Source organism: Sinocyclocheilus grahami, unplaced genomic scaffold, assembly GCF_001515645.1.
Source record: "Sinocyclocheilus grahami isolate Dianchi unplaced genomic scaffold, SAMN03320097.WGS_v1.1 scaffold152.1, whole genome shotgun sequence".
NCBI classification, from domain to species: domain Eukaryota; kingdom Metazoa; phylum Chordata; class Actinopteri; order Cypriniformes; family Cyprinidae; genus Sinocyclocheilus; species Sinocyclocheilus grahami.
Window position 1 is genome coordinate 2445891 of NW_015505331.1, and position 20413 is coordinate 2466303.

The 20413-nt window shown below is 38.4% G+C and overlaps 2 protein-coding genes across 4 annotated transcripts; both read left to right on the forward strand.

The window, feature by feature from the left end:
* Positions 1-1726: 1726 nt before the first annotated feature.
* Positions 1727-7116, forward strand: LOC107592410 (transmembrane protein 150A-like). Of its 3 annotated transcripts, XM_016281909.1 has the most exons (8): positions 1727-1807; positions 3016-3166; positions 3258-3502; positions 3998-4045; positions 4128-4214; positions 4314-4381; positions 6149-6276; positions 6835-7116. In XM_016281909.1, the coding sequence occupies exons 2-8, from the start codon at positions 3107-3109 to the stop codon at positions 7027-7029; spliced, it is 831 nt and encodes a 276-aa protein (XP_016137395.1). In that variant the 5' UTR covers positions 1727-1807; positions 3016-3106; the 3' UTR covers positions 7030-7116. The 3 variants fall into 3 exon arrangements, with proteins under 3 accessions (XP_016137395.1, XP_016137396.1, XP_016137397.1); XM_016281910.1 differs by having other exon boundaries at positions 3016-3502; XM_016281911.1 differs by lacking the exon at positions 3016-3166 and having other exon boundaries at positions 1759-1807.
* A 630-nt stretch (positions 7117-7746) lies between these two features.
* On the forward strand, positions 7747-12043 carry LOC107592382 (transmembrane protein 150A-like). The gene is made up of 6 exons (XM_016281878.1): positions 7747-7766; positions 9425-9472; positions 9555-9641; positions 9741-9808; positions 11052-11179; positions 11738-12043. Exons 1-6 carry the CDS (start codon positions 7747-7749, stop codon positions 11930-11932), a joined length of 546 nt encoding a protein of 181 aa, XP_016137364.1. The 3' UTR covers positions 11933-12043.
* Positions 12044-20413: the final 8370 nt, after the last annotated feature.

Consider the following 20413-nt stretch of genomic DNA (forward strand, 5'->3'; position numbering starts at 1 on the left):
TGTGAACTGGTTTGGCGACTTTAACGAGCGGTCTGTATGCAGGCATTAGCATGACAGTGATGTGGTCTGAGGCACCGAGGTGGGGGAGGGGTAGGGCCTTGTAAGCTCCTCTCTGGGTGGTGTAAACAAAGTCCAGAGTTTTGGATGGGTTGGAGAAGAAGATATTAAGGAGATGGGGATAAACAATTATAGATGTATACCAAGAGTAATGTATCCACACAACCCCTTATGGATTCTTCCTCAGCCAGTATAGATTTAACATTACTGAAGATAAGACAGAGAGAAGGAAGTAATGAGATGGAAGTAATGAGAGCAAAGGAGTATTTAGGGCTTATGTATGGAAATAATATACGGATATACACAGATGCCTCCAAAAAAAGAGGGAGAGTAGGAGTGGCAGTTAATGTGCAGAAGCTCCCGATGAAGAAAAAAGCTAGAATAAGTGATCAACTGTCAGTATATACAGGTGAATTGATGGCTATTCTGCAAGCAGTACAACTAATTAAGGAAAGAGAAATACAAAATGCGGTCATTTGTTCAGATTCATATTCAGCAATAGTCATTGATAACCAAAAATCTGAATCACGGCCAGATTTAATCATGGAAATCCTTCAAAATCTCTTTGAGTTAAAACAAAGTAGAATAGAAGTACAGTTTATGTGGGTTCCAGCCCATGTGGGAATGAAAGGAAATGAAGAAGCAGATAAATTAGCTAAGCAAGCAGTAGATGATGAAATAGTAGAAATTGAGCTATCACTTAGTATAAGAGAAATAAAATCAGTAATAAAGGAGAAAGTGATTAAAAAGTGGCAACAGTATTGGAATAATGAGATCAAAGGGAGACATTTATATGCAATACAAAAGAAAGTGGGAAAAGGTAGAAAAAGTGGGAGAAATAGGAGGGAGGAAAGTATAATTACAAGACTAAGAATGGGACATACAGGTTTGAATAAAACATTACATTTAATATCTAAACATCCAACGGGATTGTGTGAGAAATGTGGACAGAGTGAAACTGTAGAACATGTGATTATTAATTATAAGGGTTATGATGAAGAAAGAGAAGTGCTAAGAGAAGAAGTATGGAAGAATGAAGGAAAAGAGTTAACATTAAAGAATATATTAGACTCAGATATAGGAAATAGTAGGCCTACAGTAAATGTGTCGTTTCAGTTTCTGTTTAATGAAGAGAATGTAGGATAAGTATATAGAGAGGTAGAAGATGCTGATATAGTGTGGGTAGAAGGGAAAGTAGCCTATATCTGAAGGTTAAATAAGGATACAGTGGGATATTGGGATTTAAAGGGAATTGGGGTGGAAACTGGAGGAGCTGAACTCGCAGCGCCAGTGTTAAGAGATAGAGGTAATGTTTCTGATCCAAGCTACCTGATGGAGGCAGTAATGCACTGTTAAGTGCGGTTGCCAGTAAAAGAAAGAAAAAGAAGAAGAAGAAGAGAGAGAGAGAGAGAGGTTGGAAGCAGGGAGTAGCAGGACTTCAATGTAGGATAAGTATATAGAGAGGTAGAAGATGCTGATATAGTGTGGGTAGAAGGGAAAGTAGCCTATATCTGAAGGTTAAATAAGGATACAGTGGGATATTGGGATTTAAAGGGAATTGGGGTGGAAACTGGAGGAGCTGAACTCGCAGCGCCAGTGTTAAGAGATAGAGGTAATGTTTCTGATCCAAGCTACCTGATGGAGGCAGTAATGCACTGTTAAGTGCGGTTGCCAGTAAAAGAAAGAAAAAGAAGAAGAAGAAGAGAGAGAGAGAGAGAGAGGTTGGAAGCAGGGAGTAGCAGGACTTAAGGTATGTAAATATGGACGTCTTATTTAACAACATTTCTACGAATATTTCCGGCAGAACTTAGTATTATCCCTTGAACTCGCTTACAAGCGATAAGGAATTAGATTTTTCCGCGGCAGCAGTCGTTTCCAAATTTTGGTGGACTCAATGGCTGTCTCAGAACCGGGTGAGCTGCTTACGTAGACAGCATTTTGGGACGTCAGTCGCGTTTGAATGTTTTCCGAAATGCTTTCTAGGAAGGCAGCGCACAAGGTTTCGACACACAACCGATGTTAGCTTCATTGCTAGTGACCACGGAATTGCTAACTTCCCTGAGAATTGAGACAGTCAGCCAGTACATTTAGAAACGAACCAGAAGATTTGCAAACTCTATTTGATTATACATAAGATACAGTGAGATTAACGACGGCCACCTGTGTGACACTATAGTTTTAACTAATACAAATGAGTAACATGAACACAGCAGCACATTCACTTGCCTGAGTAGTTGGTGTGAATATCAGTGGCAGCCTTTTATGTACTGATGCATGTAGTGTACAGTATATCTTAAAGTAACGTTTAGATTTTCTGATAACGTACATGTTTGAAAACCTAGTGGGCTGCCTGTCTAGACAGCACTGTAGTCATCATACCACAGCTCATTAGTGGTCTACCACTTGTCAGTATTGCTTTCCAGGTTTTCAGACAGCATCATGTGGCAGTCATGTGATTCAGAATTCCAGTAAAGCTTATGTTTTTACAACAAAGTTAACTGCAACACACACACTCAAACTGCAGGATTGACTCTGGACTAGAAGGGCTTTTTGTTACTTAAGCAATGGGTCAAAAGGGCTAACCACCTTCCAAAAGGGCTAACAAAAGGGCAATGGGTCAAAAGGGCAAATTGCAACTGGAAACAAGCACTAAAAACACTGAGACTGAGAACTAATACTTTTGCATGAATATTTGCTTGGTTTCTCTAGTTTCTCTTTCCTTTCTTAAAGTTAGCATGAAATGAAAATTCACCCAATCCATTTTCTATTTTCTGTTCTTATTGATTTTTTTTATTTTAATATTATCATCATCATTATTATTATTATTATTATTTTGACTTAAATTTTAATCCAAAAATATAACTGGACCTTCCAGTGAAGCGACAGACTTCTTTCAGGTTACATATGCTGGACTTCTCCAATCATGTAGTCCACTTAATCTCCGTCCCTTTCTTACAGGTCACTACAAGCTCTTCATCCAATCAACAACCGGATAGAACCAAGACCCCGCCCTTCCTTTTTGCTTTTTCGATAATCTGTTGCATTTTGGATGTACAGCACAATACAAAAGAAAGATCTTTCACTACTTCCGTCTCTTTGTGACTTTAATGTACGTTCATGGTCTTACTTCATGGAAGAATTTATAAGTTTTGTCTCTCTCCTCTGTTCACCTCCTTTGTTTTGCCGAAAACACTGATTAGGCCTGGATTTGGTGGCTGGAAGGAAGGAGCAGCGTGGCATCCCTCTCCTCCTCTCATGTCCCCTCCCTGTGTGTCCTTGCATGTCAGTGTCCCCTCGTCATCCCCCCTGTGTCTCACCCCACCAGCCCTCTGTGTTCCTCCCCCTCATGCTTGGGACAGACTGGCCTCACTGTCAGACCAATGACTGCCTGGATAGTACTGCCTGTCAGCCTGGCTGCCTTCTCTATCACTGGGATATGGATAGTGTGAGTTTAAATATGCTGCCACCCACGACTCAAAGATATCTTAAAATGCATTAATTAACTATTGTCACATCAAATAGTTTTTAAAAGTTGAAATCAGATTTCTTTGTTTGTTTGTTTGTTTTTTCAAATATACAGATTCAGAATTGGGAAGTCGTGGCCTAATGGTTAGAGAGTCGGACTTGTAACCCAGAGGTTGTGGGTTCGAGTCTCGTACCGGCAGGGAATGTAGGTGGGGGGAGTGAATGGACAGCGCTCTCTCCCACCTTCAATACCACGACTGAGGGGCCCTTGAGCAAGGCACCGAACTCCCAACTGCTCCCCGGGCGCCGCAGCATAAATGGCTGCCCACTGCTCCGGGTGTGTGTTCACGGTGTGTGTGTATGTTCACTGCTGTGTGTGTGCGCACTTTGGATGGGATAAATGCAGAGCACTGTACATACATGTCACGTACATATAAAATTGCAAGTATATAGTGTTGTTTTGCTGTGTCCTCAGATATGCTATGGCTGTAATGAACCACCATGTTTGTCCTGTTGAAAACTGGTAAGTTGGGCTTGTTTCACTCAGTTTATTTAAAACCATATGATGTTTATGTAATTTGATAGTCAACTCTATTATTTTAAAGGTCGTACAATGTGACATGCACAGAGGAAACAGCCAAGCCGGGCTTCCCAAAAACATGCTGCACCATTCAAGACATCCCCCTCATCAGGTAGTCATATACACCTTTATTTTGAGCTCTTCCTCTTTAGTTTGAGTCTGTTTATTTCCAGTATGATCTGACAATGTCTTTGTCTAAACTTTGATTCAGTAAGTGTGGATCTTACCCTCCCGAGAGCTGTCTTTTCAGTCTCGTTGGTAATGTGGGAGCTTTCATGGGTAAGACTGCTTGTTCTCATATTTCCACATATTCTACACCAGCATTGACATATCGAATAACAGAGAAGAAAAGCATGAATGGAAGCATTCAGAGTGGCAGAAGTGTTGCAGAAACAGATACCTGCATGAGACTTACAGACATGCTACTTATTGCGTCATCTATATTGGATGTTTTCCTGTGTTGCTTCATTACGTGTTGTGTTATGAGTGAGCTGATATGTTGCGATTACGTGATTAGGGGTTTGATTGTCCTGGTCTTGTTGAAGGTTGGCTGTCATCTGCTTCTATTTGTGTTGTGATGTGAAATCAGGGGTGTGTTATTACACACTTTTACACACCATAACTTAAAAAATAAATCTTATAAATGAAAAAATAAAAACCATAAGATTTGTGTGGGCAAATACAGCTAAAAAGTAATATATAATGAATATACTGTGGCTCCCCCCAAAATACTTGGGGACACTAAAGCCATGCTTAAAAAATGTATTGTTGTTGGATTATGTAACAAAATATCAAATTAAGTTAAAAATGTATGTTTAGCATGCACTAACATACATTATCATTCAAAAGTTTGGAATTTTTGCGAGAAGTCTCAAGGCTGCATTTATTTGATTAAAAGTACAGTAAAAAGTGTTACATTGTAAAATACTATTACATTACATTTTAAAATAATTGTTTTCTGTTGAATATATTTTAATTTATTCCTGTGCTGCCAAATTTTATACAGTCTTCAGTGTCACGTGATCCTTCAGAAGTCATTATAATATGTTTGATGCTCAGGAAACAGATTTGCTGCTTAATATTTTTGTATAAACCATAATTATTATTTTTGTCAGGATTCTTGCATGAAAAGAACATTCAAAATAACTGCATTTATTCAAAATAAATCTTTTGTTAAAAAATGTCACTTTTGATTTCAATCAATTAAATTTTTTTTTTTAATAAGTTAATGTATTTGGATTTTTTCAGTCTTCAATGGATTATGAGAAAAGTTCTAGTATCAGTTGTTTGTAGATGCTACTTGATTTGATATTTTATTATCTAATGCAGTTAAAACTTTGGTGTCCAAATAAAAACAAATACACTGCAAACAAAAAAAACAACAATACTGTGCTCTACAAGTGCTCTATACTATGGAAAAAAAATGAACAGAAACAAGTTGTATGCGTGTGAAATGGTCTGATTGCTTAGTGTTTCTGTTCTCTTTTTACGTGTAGTGGTGTTGGTGTGTCTCTGCCAAATTTTATACAGTCTTCAGTGTCACGTGATCCTTCAGAAGTCATTATAATATGTTTGATGCTCAGGAAACAGATTTGCTGCTTAATATTTTTGTATAAACCATAATTATTATTTTTGTCAGGATTCTTGCATGAAAAGAACATTCAAAATAACTGCATTTATTCAAAATAAATCTTTTGTTAAAAAATGTCACTTTTGATTTCAATCAATTAAATTTTTTTTTTTAATAAGTTAATGTATTTGGATTTTTTCAGTCTTCAATGGATTATGAGAAAAGTTCTAGTATCAGTTGTTTGTAGATGCTACTTGATTTGATATTTTATTATCTAATGCAGTTAAAACTTTGGTGTCCAAATAAAAACAAATACACTGCAAACAAAAAAAACAACAATACTGTGCTCTACAAGTGCTCTATACTATGGAAAAAAAATGAACAGAAACAAAGCAAAAAGGAACTTTGTAACCACAAGTTGTATGCGTGTGAAATGGTCTGATTGCTTAGTGTTTCTGTTCTCTTTTTACATGTAGTGGTGTTGGTGTGTCTGCTACGGTATGCTCAGATCATTGAGCACAGGAACCACTGTTGGCTCAACACCAGTGGACTTGTGTCTGGATGCACCAATGCGGTGGGACTGGTCATGGTGGGCAACTTCCAGGTCAGTCACGCAATTCTGCCTAAACACTGATCCGTGTATGATTATCATCTGATAAACACATTTAGTTTCAGAGTAGATTGACCCGCTCACCATTCACATCACTGAAACCAAAAATGGTAACAAGCATTTAGGCATCTGTTAGTGCTGTATGAGAAGATATTAAGGGCTGATTCTTCACCCTTAGTCTTATCATGGGCCTTAAATTCAGTGCATCAGACTGATGCGTTGATCAGCATCAGAGTGTTTCAGAGAGGGTGATGTTCTCAAAGTGATTAGTATTGATCCATACATGCAGCCATCTCATTCTTCAAAATGGATTTTAGGGGGCATTTTACTCGCTCATCTTTAATAGCACCTTCCATCCGTATACTGAGTGCGCAATAAGCAAATTTCTTGTTGCAGCTAGACAAAGTTGACAATTTTTTTTAGTGCACTTTGTCCAGGATAGATGTCATACAAGTGTGTCTCTCATCATGTTTCAATGGTCTTGGTCTTTTATTTAAATGCTTTGATTTATTATTACTTGAATAACACCGTACTGTACTGCTTTTCGACTAGGTGGACCATGCTAAAACCCTTCACTATGTAGGTGCGGGTGCTGCCTTCCCAGCAGGCATTCTGTTCGTGTGTTTGCAGTGTTTGCTGACCTACCGGGTGGCTGTCACCGCTCTGGACTACTGGATGGCTCATGTGCGTGTGGCACTGGCTACTGGTGCTCTCATCACACTGGTTCTCAGTATCCTTCCTTATTGAATATGGCTGGAAAATGATGAATAAGTGTGTGTTGCAAATTTTTCTTGACATGGGTTGCTTATTTGTCTTGGCTGTTTAGACCATATTACCTGTTTGCACATCATGAACTATTGCAATTTAAAGTGCCCCTATTATGCCGTTTTTAAGGTTGCTAATATTGTTTTATGAGGCTCCTAAAACAGGTTTACATGCCTGCAAGTTCAAAAAACACGTTAGTTTTCTCAAAAAATAGATTTAATTTTACCTCATTTCTAAATGATTCGTAAAAGACTCGTGCGAAGCAGTTCAAAGAATCAGTCTCTCTAAACCCCTCCTTTCTGTGAGCCCTCACTGCTGTGATTGGTCAGATGGCGCAGTCCTTTGTGATTGGTCCAGAGCCGTAGAGAGATTGCCTCTGGATTGGTCTACCCTGTACAGTACGTGTCGGAAACGAAACGCCCATTGCCATGATGGAATGACAGCCCTGGAGACTTGTCAATACATAGAAAAGATGGTATCGATTGTACCTTACCAATTCAAGCCTGAGTCTGATGATGAAACGGTTGAACTGGCAGATCAACAAGAGACTGATTCGCAAGCACGACTGGAGCAGGACGTTTCTCAGTGGTAAGTGTCAAGTGTTAACAAGTTTGTGGTAATTATAAGATGTGATAAAACAAAGTTACTCTCACAGCATAGGATACAGCGTCTTCTCGACATGATGTTTACCACACGAAAATGTTTCTGTTTGTGGGCGGGCAAGTTGGCGACGTAGAACATGGGCAGACATGCAAATGTATTACTTCGTGACGTAGAGCCATAACGCAATAAGATTTGAATTCCTGATGACTCGTTTAGGTGATTGCGAGCCCACTCTTTTTTTTTTTGATAGACAATAACTTTATTTATCGTGCACTGTCGGCTTCACAACTTTGCAGATAGTTTGTTCACATACAGCTACATGACACACTGCATGAAAGGTAATATTCGAAAAGGCATAATAGGGGCACTTTAATAATAATAATGTTCACCCAAAATGAAAATTTCTTCATCCTCATGTCATACGAATGACATACTATCTTCTGAGAAATTGTACTGGTTGCTCTATTCCATGCAATGAGTCTCCCTTTAGGCTTTTAAAGGGCTACTTCACCAACATACTCACCCACATGTCGTTCTAAACCTCTGTGACTTTCTTTCTCTTGTGGAACATAGAAGATATTTTGAGAAATTGCTCTGTTTTTTTTTTTTTTGGTCCATATAATAGTTTGGCTATCAACATTCTTCAAAATATCATCTTTTGTATTCCGCAGATGAAAGAAAGAATAGTTTGGAATAGTGTGGGTGAGTAAATGATGATACAATTTTCAGTTTTGATGATCTATTCCTTTAAGCTTCAAGAAGGACACAAAAGCATCATGAAGGTGTCCTAAAAGTGGTCTATTTGACTTGTCAACTCAAGTCACCTTTATTTATATAGCGCTTTATACAATAGAGGTTGTGTCAAAGCAGATTTACAGTGTCAAACAGGAAAATAGTTTGCAAATAATGCAAGAGGACAATAACAAAACTTTTCAATTTTTCAGTTAGTTCATTGTTGATTCAGTGATGTCATCATCAAGTTCAGCTCTCTTCCAATAGTGTTGTGCAATCAAGCTGACAGTATTGCCAGAAATTAAGCGTCCCCAACTAAGCAAGCCAAAGGCGACAGTGGAAAGGAACCAAAACTCTATCAGTGCCAGAAATGGAGAAAAAACCTTGGGAGAGACCAGGCTCAGTTGGGGGGCCAGTTCTCCTCTGATGATGTGTTTTAATTCCAGGCTGCAACACAAGTCAGATTGTGCAGAGGACTTGTCTGGTTCCCATGGTGTTGTCCCGATGGCCGTCTAGTTGACGAGGTCTTTGCGAGGGATTTATCTCTAGGGCTTATCTAGTTGACATGGTCTCTGCTGACATTTAGGGCTGTAGAGGTCGTCTGAGAGGTGCTGATCCACCATCTGGTCTGGAAACGGACTGGGTCCGGGTGGCTACGGTGATCTCAGAATAAGAATGAAACGGACTAATATTTGCGTAGATGCTATTCTCCTTACGATGTAACCAGTTCATCGGGTGTTATGGGAAGTGTTCCCGGTTCCGGTTGACGTAATTAATGCAGCCTAACAATCATTTAACGGATTTGTATTATAGAAATGTGATAGTGTATTATGTTTATGCCAGGTTAAAGAGATGGGTCTTTAATCTATATTTAAACTGACAGAGTGTGTCTGCCTCCCGAGCAACACTAGGTAGATTGTTCCAGAGTTTGGGCGCTAAATAGGAAAAGGCACTTTGGATGGGATAAATGCAGAGCACTGTACATACATGTCACGTACATATAAAATTGCAAGTATATAGTGTTGTTTTGCTGTGTCCTCAGATATGCTATGGCTGTAATGAACCACCATGTTTGTCCTGTTGAAAACTGGTAAGTTGGGCTTGTTTCACTCAGTTTATTTAAAACCATATGATGTTTATGTAATTTGATAGTCAACTCTATTATTTTAAAGGTCGTACAATGTGACATGCACAGAGGAAACAGCCAAGCCGGGCTTCCCAAAAACATGCTGCACCATTCAAGACATCCCCCTCATCAGGTAGTCATATACACCTTTATTTTGAGCTCTTCCTCTTTAGTTTGAGTCTGTTTATTTCCAGTATGATCTGACAATGTCTTTGTCTAAACTTTGATTCAGTAAGTGTGGATCTTACCCTCCCGAGAGCTGTCTTTTCAGTCTCGTTGGTAATGTGGGAGCTTTCATGGGTAAGACTGCTTGTTCTCATATTTCCACATATTCTACACCAGCATTGACATATCGAATAACAGAGAAGAAAAGCATGAATGGAAGCATTCAGAGTGGCAGAAGTGTTGCAGAAACAGATACCTGCATGAGACTTACAGACATGCTACTTATTGCGTCATCTATATTGGATGTTTTCCTGTGTTGCTTCATTACGTGTTGTGTTATGAGTGAGCTGATATGTTGCGATTACGTGATTAGGGGTTTGATTGTCCTGGTCTTGTTGAAGGTTGGCTGTCATCTGCTTCTATTTGTGTTGTGATGTGAAATCAGGGGTGTGTTATTACACACTTTTACACACCATAACTTAAAAAATAAATCTTATAAATGAAAAAATAAAAACCATAAGATTTGTGTGGGCAAATACAGCTAAAAAGTAATATATAATGAATATACTGTGGCTCCCCCCAAAATACTTGGGGACACTAAAGCCATGCTTAAAAAATGTATTGTTGTTGGATTATGTAACAAAATATCAAATTAAGTTAAAAATGTATGTTTAGCATGCACTAACATACATTATCATTCAAAAGTTTGGAATTTTTGCGAGAAGTCTCAAGGCTGCATTTATTTGATTAAAAGTACAGTAAAAAGTGTTACATTGTAAAATACTATTACATTACATTTTAAAATAATTGTTTTCTGTTGAATATATTTTAATTTATTCCTGTGCTGCCAAATTTTATACAGTCTTCAGTGTCACGTGATCCTTCAGAAGTCATTATAATATGTTTGATGCTCAGGAAACAGATTTGCTGCTTAATATTTTTGTATAAACCATAATTATTATTTTTGTCAGGATTCTTGCATGAAAAGAACATTCAAAATAACTGCATTTATTCAAAATAAATCTTTTGTTAAAAAATGTCACTTTTGATTTCAATCAATTAAATTTTTTTTTTTAATAAGTTAATGTATTTGGATTTTTTCAGTCTTCAATGGATTATGAGAAAAGTTCTAGTATCAGTTGTTTGTAGATGCTACTTGATTTGATATTTTATTATCTAATGCAGTTAAAACTTTGGTGTCCAAATAAAAACAAATACACTGCAAACAAAAAAAACAACAATACTGTGCTCTACAAGTGCTCTATACTATGGAAAAAAAATGAACAGAAACAAAGCAAAAAGGAACTTTGTAACCACAAGTTGTATGCGTGTGAAATGGTCTGATTGCTTAGTGTTTCTGTTCTCTTTTTACATGTAGTGGTGTTGGTGTGTCTGCTACGGTATGCTCAGATCATTGAGCACAGGAACCACTGTTGGCTCAACACCAGTGGACTTGTGTCTGGATGCACCAATGCGGTGGGACTGGTCATGGTGGGCAACTTCCAGGTCAGTCACGCAATTCTGCCTAAACACTGATCCGTGTATGATTATCATCTGATAAACACATTTAGTTTCAGAGTAGATTGACCCGCTCACCATTCACATCACTGAAACCAAAAATGGTAACAAGCATTTAGGCATCTGTTAGTGCTGTATGAGAAGATATTAAGGGCTGATTCTTCACCCTTAGTCTTATCATGGGCCTTAAATTCAGTGCATCAGACTGATGCGTTGATCAGCATCAGAGTGTTTCAGAGAGGGTGATGTTCTCAAAGTGATTAGTATTGATCCATACATGCAGCCATCTCATTCTTCAAAATGGATTTTAGGGGGCATTTTACTCGCTCATCTTTAATAGCACCTTCCATCCGTATACTGAGTGCGCAATAAGCAAATTTCTTGTTGCAGCTAGACAAAGTTGACAATTTTTTTTAGTGCACTTTGTCCAGGATAGATGTCATACAAGTGTGTCTCTCATCATGTTTCAATGGTCTTGGTCTTTTATTTAAATGCTTTGATTTATTATTACTTGAATAACACCGTACTGTACTGCTTTTCGACTAGGTGGACCATGCTAAAACCCTTCACTATGTAGGTGCGGGTGCTGCCTTCCCAGCAGGCATTCTGTTCGTGTGTTTGCAGTGTTTGCTGACCTACCGGGTGGCTGTCACCGCTCTGGACTACTGGATGGCTCATGTGCGTGTGGCACTGGCTACTGGTGCTCTCATCACACTGGTTCTCAGTATCCTTCCTTATTGAATATGGCTGGAAAATGATGAATAAGTGTGTGTTGCAAATTTTTCTTGACATGGGTTGCTTATTTGTCTTGGCTGTTTAGACCATATTACCTGTTTGCACATCATGAACTATTGCAATTTAAAGTGCCCCTATTATGCCGTTTTTAAGGTTGCTAATATTGTTTTATGAGTCTCCTAAAACAGGTTTACATGCCTGCAAGTTCAAAAAACACGTTAGTTTTCTCAAAAAATAGATTTAATTTTACCTCATTTCTAAATGATTCGTAAAAGACTCGTGCGAAGCAGTTCAAAGAATCAGTCTCTCTAAACCCCTCCTTTCTGTGAGCCCTCACTGCTGTGATTGGTCAGATGGCGCAGTCCTTTGTGATTGGTCCAGAGCCGTAGAGAGATTGCCTCTGGATTGGTCTACCCTGTACAGTACGTGTCGGAAACGAAACGCCCATTGCCATGATGGAATGACAGCCCTGGAGACTTGTCAATACATAGAAAAGATGGTATCGATTGTACCTTACCAATTCAAGCCTGAGTCTGATGATGAAACGGTTGAACTGGCAGATCAACAAGAGACTGATTCGCAAGCACGACTGGAGCAGGACGTTTCTCAGTGGTAAGTGTCAAGTGTTAACAAGTTTGTGGTAATTATAAGATGTGATAAAACAAAGTTACTCTCACAGCATAGGATACAGCGTCTTCTCGACATGATGTTTACCACACGAAAATGTTTCTGTTTGTGGGCGGGCAAGTTGGCGACGTAGAACATGGGCAGACATGCAAATGTATTACTTCGTGACGTAGAGCCATAACGCAATAAGATTTGAATTCCTGATGACTCGTTTAGGTGATTGCGAGCCCACTCTTTTTTTTTTTGATAGACAATAACTTTATTTATCGTGCACTGTCGGCTTCACAACTTTGCAGATAGTTTGTTCACATACAGCTACATGACACACTGCATGAAAGGTAATATTCGAAAAGGCATAATAGGGGCACTTTAATAATAATAATGTTCACCCAAAATGAAAATTTCTTCATCCTCATGTCATACGAATGACATACTATCTTCTGAGAAATTGTACTGGTTGCTCTATTCCATGCAATGAGTCTCCCTTTAGGCTTTTAAAGGGCTACTTCACCAACATACTCACCCACATGTCGTTCTAAACCTCTGTGACTTTCTTTCTCTTGTGGAACATAGAAGATATTTTGAGAAATTGCTCTGTTTTTTTTTTTTTGGTCCATATAATAGTTTGGCTATCAACATTCTTCAAAATATCATCTTTTGTATTCCGCAGATGAAAGAAAGAATAGTTTGGAATAGTGTGGGTGAGTAAATGATGATACAATTTTCAGTTTTGATGATCTATTCCTTTAAGCTTCAAGAAGGACACAAAAGCATCATGAAGGTGTCCTAAAAGTGGTCTATTTGACTTGTCAACTCAAGTCACCTTTATTTATATAGCGCTTTATACAATAGAGGTTGTGTCAAAGCAGATTTACAGTGTCAAACAGGAAAATAGTTTGCAAATAATGCAAGAGGACAATAACAAAACTTTTCAATTTTTCAGTTAGTTCATTGTTGATTCAGTGATGTCATCATCAAGTTCAGCTCTCTTCCAATAGTGTTGTGCAATCAAGCTGACAGTATTGCCAGAAATTAAGCGTCCCCAACTAAGCAAGCCAAAGGCGACAGTGGAAAGGAACCAAAACTCTATCAGTGCCAGAAATGGAGAAAAAACCTTGGGAGAGACCAGGCTCAGTTGGGGGGCCAGTTCTCCTCTGATGATGTGTTTTAATTCCAGGCTGCAACACAAGTCAGATTGTGCAGAGGACTTGTCTGGTTCCCATGGTGTTGTCCCGATGGCCGTCTAGTTGACGAGGTCTTTGCGAGGGATTTATCTCTAGGGCTTATCTAGTTGACATGGTCTCTGCTGACATTTAGGGCTGTAGAGGTCGTCTGAGAGGTGCTGATCCACCATCTGGTCTGGAAACGGACTGGGTCCGGGTGGCTACGGTGATCTCAGAATAAGAATGAAACGGACTAATATTTGCGTAGATGCTATTCTCCTTACGATGTAACCAGTTCATCGGGTGTTATGGGAAGTGTTCCCGGTTCCGGTTGACGTAATTAATGCAGCCTAACAATCATTTAACGGATTTGTATTATAGAAATGTGATAGTGTATTATGTTTATGCCAGGTTAAAGAGATGGGTCTTTAATCTATATTTAAACTGACAGAGTGTGTCTGCCTCCCGAGCAACACTAGGTAGATTGTTCCAGAGTTTGGGCGCTAAATAGGAAAAGGATCTGCCGCCCGGAGTTGATTTTGATATTCTAGGTATTATCAAATGGCAAGAGTTTTGAGATTGCAGTAGACGTGAAGGACAATTATGCGGTATGAGCTCGCTCAAGTACTGAGGAGCTAAACCATTCAGTGCTTTATAAGTAATTGCCAAGATTTTAAAATGTATACGATGTTCAATAGGGAGCCAGTTCAGAGTTGACAGAACCGGGCTAACATGGATTTAATTCCTGTAATGTAATGTATTTTGGACCAGCTGGAGTTTGTTTATTAAGCGAGCAGAACAACCACCCAATAAAGCATTGCAATAATCTAACCTTGAGGTCAGGAATGCATTCACTGCTACAAATTGATGATGGTCGGGTAAGTAAGATTTGAACCATGCCAATGCAATTCCACTAATGCCAACATAATTTTGTACTCTACTCAAAAGAATGTTGTGGTCGATAGTGTCAAACGCAGTCTCCAAGATCCAGTAGCACTAATAGAGAGATACAACCATGATCGGATGATAAGAGCAGGTCATTTGTAACTCTGATGAGAGCAGTCTCAGTACTATTATACGGTCTAAATCCTGACTGGAAATCCTCACAGATACCATTTCTCTCTAAGAAGGAACATAGTTGTGAGGATACTGCCTTTTTTAGTATCTTTGACAGAAAAGGAAAATTTGCGATCGGTCTGTAATTAACTAATTCTCTAGGATCAAGTTGTGGTTTTTTTAATGAGCGGCCTAATAACAGCCGGTTTGAAGGATTTAGGGACATATCCTAATGGCACTGACAAATTAATAATATTCAGAAGAGGATCTATGACTTCTGGAAGCAACTCTTTTAGTAGCTTAGATGGTATTGGATCTAACATACATTTTGTTGATTTGACAAGTTTATACAATTCTTCCTGTCCTATAGCAGAGAATGAGTGGAATTGTTCCTCAGGGGATCTATAGTGCACTGTCTGATGCAACACTGTAGCTGATGGCTGCATGGTTAGAATTTTATCTCTAATAGTATCGATCATGGAAGTAAAGAAGTTCATAAAGACATTACTGCTGTGCTGTTTAGAAATGTCTGCCCCTGTTGATGCTTTATTTTTCGTTAATTTAGACACTGTATTGAATAAATCCCTTGAGTTGTGTTTGTTTTTTTCTAAAAGAGATGAAAAGTAAGCAGATCTAACCATTTTTAGAGCTTTTCTATAAGTAGAAGTACTTTCCCTCCATGCAATATGAAATACCTCTAGTTTTGTTTCTTCCAGCTGCTCTCTTTTTTCCGGCCTCGTTGTGTGCTCGTTATACCACGGTCTCAGTCTGTTTTCCTTAGTCGTCTTTGTGTAAAGAAGCAACCGTATCCAAAGTGTTAGAAAAGAGAGTCCATAGTTTCTGTTACAACATCAAGTTTTTCTGAGATATTGGATTTGCTGAGGAATTGAGACAAGTCAGGATGATTATTTACAAAGCAGAAGTGATGGTTCTACCATATTTGTAACAAGGAGTTGAGTTTGCAGCTTTAGCTATATGGAGTATATACGAGACTAGATAATGATCCTAGATATCATCACTCCGCTGCAGAATTTAAATGCAATTAACATCAATTCCATGTGACATTATTAAATCTAAAGTATGAGTACGACAATGAGTAGACACGTGTCCTGACACGTGTTGTCTGACCCCAGTAGAGTTCAGAATGTCTATAAATGTCTTTTTCATTATCAAAACATGGATAATGAAATCACCAAGAATTAAGACTTTATCTTCTGCCAGTACTAACTCAGTTAGAAAATCAGCAAATTCTTTGATAAAGTCTGTATGGTGGCTTGTATACAGTAGCCAGTACAAACTAGGGGTGCAACTGTTCTCGGTAAAAAATAGAATCGTACCGTTCTCCACACACGGTTCGACATACACTAGGACCGCGGTTCAACTTAAATCTGACAATGCATCTGTAATATGGTGTGTTAGAGTTTGGCTAATGCATGTTTCTGTTGATGGATACAAATTCTGGCTTCGCAATACATTACAACAAGAGCGATGAGAGAGAAAAAAAACAATACGTGGACAAACCAGTCACTCTTCAATCAATGCGATTGCTGTATGCTGGAATAACTGTCATTTATGCTGTCATCACGTGTTGATAGCGCAGGTGAGACCTGAACAGGACACATTGCTATCTGTGTTTAAACTAAACTCATTTAAGCCTTGCCAGTTTAAATATTAAAGAGCCAGAAGATGTGAACTAGCACGCGCAGTGAGAAGATCTGTGTGGTCGCTCATCCAAAGCCGTGAACCCAGAACTCAGAACACGCGCAAATATTAAGCTCTCTGTGAATTATTGTGTTTGAATGGACAAATTCACACAAAAATGGTCAAAATGCCCATCTTGGTGAGTATCCTAGCAGACATAGTCGGCTGAACATACAGTATCAGTGCACTGGATCAGTGCGTTCTCTTAAAGTGACAGCACTTTCTTAATGTTAATCAAACAGCAACAACACGGAAATCTCATTGCTCTTGATTGAATAACTTTTGTAACCTTAATAAGGATTCATCTTTAATTTATACAGTCAAATATGCAATGTTATTTTACATTTGATTTATTCAATTTCTGTACCTAAAAACTATGTTAGACCTACCTAACAAAACTGAAAAGCACTGTTTATTTTATTTGTATCTTTTTTCACAGTTTATTTATTTGTGCTGTTGCTTGTAGTTAGATTATTTGTTCTTATTTTCTTTATTGTTATTTGACAATATAGTTTTTCCCTAAACATAGCACATACCGAACCGTGCCGAAACCGTGACTCTAAAACCATGATACAAACCAAACCGTGAGTAAGTTGAACCGTTGCACCCCTAGTACAAAGGTCACAGAGATTTATCATTAACACTTGTTTCTCTGGGTAATGTTATATGAAGCACCATTAATTCAAACTAATTATACTTGAAACCAGACCTCTGAGAAATACTGAAAACATTACTATGAATTGTAGCAACACCTCCCCCTTTACCTTTTGGATGTGGCTCATGTTTATAATAGTAATCTTGGGGGTAGACTCATTTAAAGTAATGTAATCATCTGGTTTTAGCCAGGTTTCTGTCAAACAGAGCACATCTAGGATATGATCTGCGATCATATCATTTACAAAAAGTGCCTTCATAGAAAGGGATCTAATATTCATTAAGCCAAGCTTTATCATTTTTTTATCTGTATTATATACTATATTTGTTGAACATCAATTAAATTGTTACCCTTAAATTGGTTTGGACGTTTTTTGCATTTGCTAGTTTGGGGAACAGAAACAGTCTCTATAGTGTGATATCTAGGTGAAAGGGTCTCTATGTGCTGAGAATTAACTGATTTCTGTGACGTGAGTTGGCTAGCAGACGGTCGGTTTAGCCAGTCTGTCTGCTTCATGACCTGGGGCCAAGTTAGTCAAGTACAAACTCGGTTTCTGTGCCTCTCCACTCTTCCTCCAGACTCTGGGACCTTGATTTCCAAATTAAATGCAAAATTTACTTTCATCTGAAAGAGGACTTTGGTCCACTGTGTTTTCTGAAGTCCACAGTCAACGCAATTTCACGTATAAACATATAATTAGTCTTCGTAATGATGCCATATACAGTTTTGGGGGTTTCATTTTTAATTTACTGAAAGCTTCAAGTGCAGTTAATTATTTGTCATGCAAACAGAGGACTGTGTTGTTAAAGCCATTCTTTTGTTTGCCGTCAAAAACAGTTGACCACTGCCGTGTGTGTATCCTGTCATAAAATGCAGCAAAAAGCCCTATATGACAGTAATAATGTGATTAAGGTTTGTACATGTCTTTACTGCACTTCAATAATGAGACTAAAATAGGAATACTCCACAAACTTGTCTTAATTTGTTTTCGGTTTACTTCGATTATGATTTTAGCCGGATTAAGGTAATCAAAAATCTCTGTTTACATGGTAGATTCTTAATCAGAGTATTGTATTAATCGTATTAAAGGTGTCATATGATGTTGCTAAAAAGAACATTATTTTGTGTATTTGGTGTAATGAAATGTTTGTGCGCTTTAAGGTTCAGAAAACATTATTTTCCACATACTGTACATTATTGTTTCTCCTCTATGCCCCGCCTTTCTGAAACGTGTCGATTTTTACAAAGCTCATTGGTCTGAAAAGCGAGGTGTGCTCTGATTGGCCAGCTATCCAGTGCGTTGTGATTGGCCGACTACCTCAAGCGTGTAACGGAAATGTTACACCCCTTACCATATTGTGATGCCTTGTCCCTGCATGACGAGACAAAAACATTAAAAGCCATTATAAACGAGGCATTTGTTGCATCCAGTGGGGACATAATTACGAATTATACTTATATTATATACTTATTCTGTCTTTTTACGCGTTGCATCGCGCCGCGTAAACATAAAACCATGTCTGCATTTGTGATCGGAGAAATGACACTACAAACGCTACTCTACACTGCTCAAAACTCGCATTTTGAATCATCAGTGGCAAATCCTTTAAATATTAAAAAAAACGTACTTACAATCTGTGATTCAGAACAACCGGCATTGTAGTCTACTCTACCAGGATCAGGAAACAGTCCTCCATAAAGTATGCTGCACACATCTGAATATTTGGGTTGAAGTGTTCTGGAACCGTGTTGTAAATACAACTTAACCACTGATTTCTAGTCGTGTCCTCTTTTGGAAGGCCAAACAAAGTAGTTTCACTTTCACAATGAAACGCAGCATCACACCGGGCGGCTAGAGTGAGCGGCGGAGGGGGGGCTTGCAGCAACCACATGTGACGACCCCGGGCTGGACTCCGCTTCGTCCATGGTGAAAGCCGATCTGGCGATCTACAGCGCGAAGTTGATGTATTTCCTCAGCGACCAGCACGGATCAGCTCTAGGCATGACGAAGCGGATATCGTCCTCTTTTGGAAGACCAAACAAAGTAGTTTCGCTTTCACAACGAAACACACAGCACCTTCACGACATAGTGGCGGCGGCAACAACAATACTACAGCGAGAATAATAGTTACGCCTTCTTTCTTTGTATGAACATTTGAGCGGCGTTATGCAAATCTTCCGGCGTTATACGTGTTAAAATGAGCCGTTTTAGGTAGGCGTGGTTGACTCTTAACTTTTATAAAGAATATCTCTTTAGATTTGAGACTTTAGTCTTTGCAACTTTACAGATCTTCGTTATGCACCAAGAGCTTGTAACACTCCAAAGAGAAAGGAAAATTTGAAATCGCATTATATGACCCCTTTAAAATCTGAGTATTGTTGTCCATGTAAACGTACTGACTGAGTCAGTGAATTGAACTAGAGAACCAAATCAGTCCAATTTATAAATGAATCATTGAGTTTAGTTTTATGAAATGGATCAGCAGATTAATTGAAAAGATTAAACTCAAAAGTATGAATCCTTCATGATTCAGACTTTGTTTCTTCTCTCAATTACAAAATTTTCAGTACATAATGACATTAAAGTCAGCATGAAAATTAAATTAATCTATTTTCTAAATGCGTCCTAATGATCTTATTGTGAACAATAATTGATACTTTTTGTTGTTGTTGTTTTTTACCTCAAATTTTTTTAATAACATGAGGGCAAGTAAATGATTTTTTTGGTCAACTGTCCTGTTTAGTGCCAGCTGTTTAAATAATAATGCATGACCTGATCAGGGCAAGAAAAGCTATAGTACTGGACTTTATCTGTTTCTCTTCCTGCTGAGGTTCTGGTCATATAATAGTGGAGGTATAATCTAATTGCTTCAGTGGAAATGTTGCAGAGGAGACGGCTGAGCCCAGCTGGAGTCTCCCAGCCTTCCTGCTTTATCACTGCTGTGTTCATCAATGATTTATGAATTGTTTTTTTTCCCAACTGGAGGAAAAAGTGGTGGCTAAAGAGTTGCTGGGGGATGTAACTATGAGAGCAGCTAATTAACCAGTATTTCCGTAAATAATCCATGGCTTATAAAGCACATCCATCCATCATAAAATAAATAAATAAAGTGCATCCATCCTTCATTTAACATCAATTGGATTTGTCTGAAAGAAGAGAGTCATATACACCTAGGATGCCTTGAGGGTGAGTAAATCATAGTGTAATTTAAATTTTTGGGTGAACTATCCCTTTAAATAGCCTTTTATTTTTATTTTTTTCCATACTGTGGAATGGGGACCAGC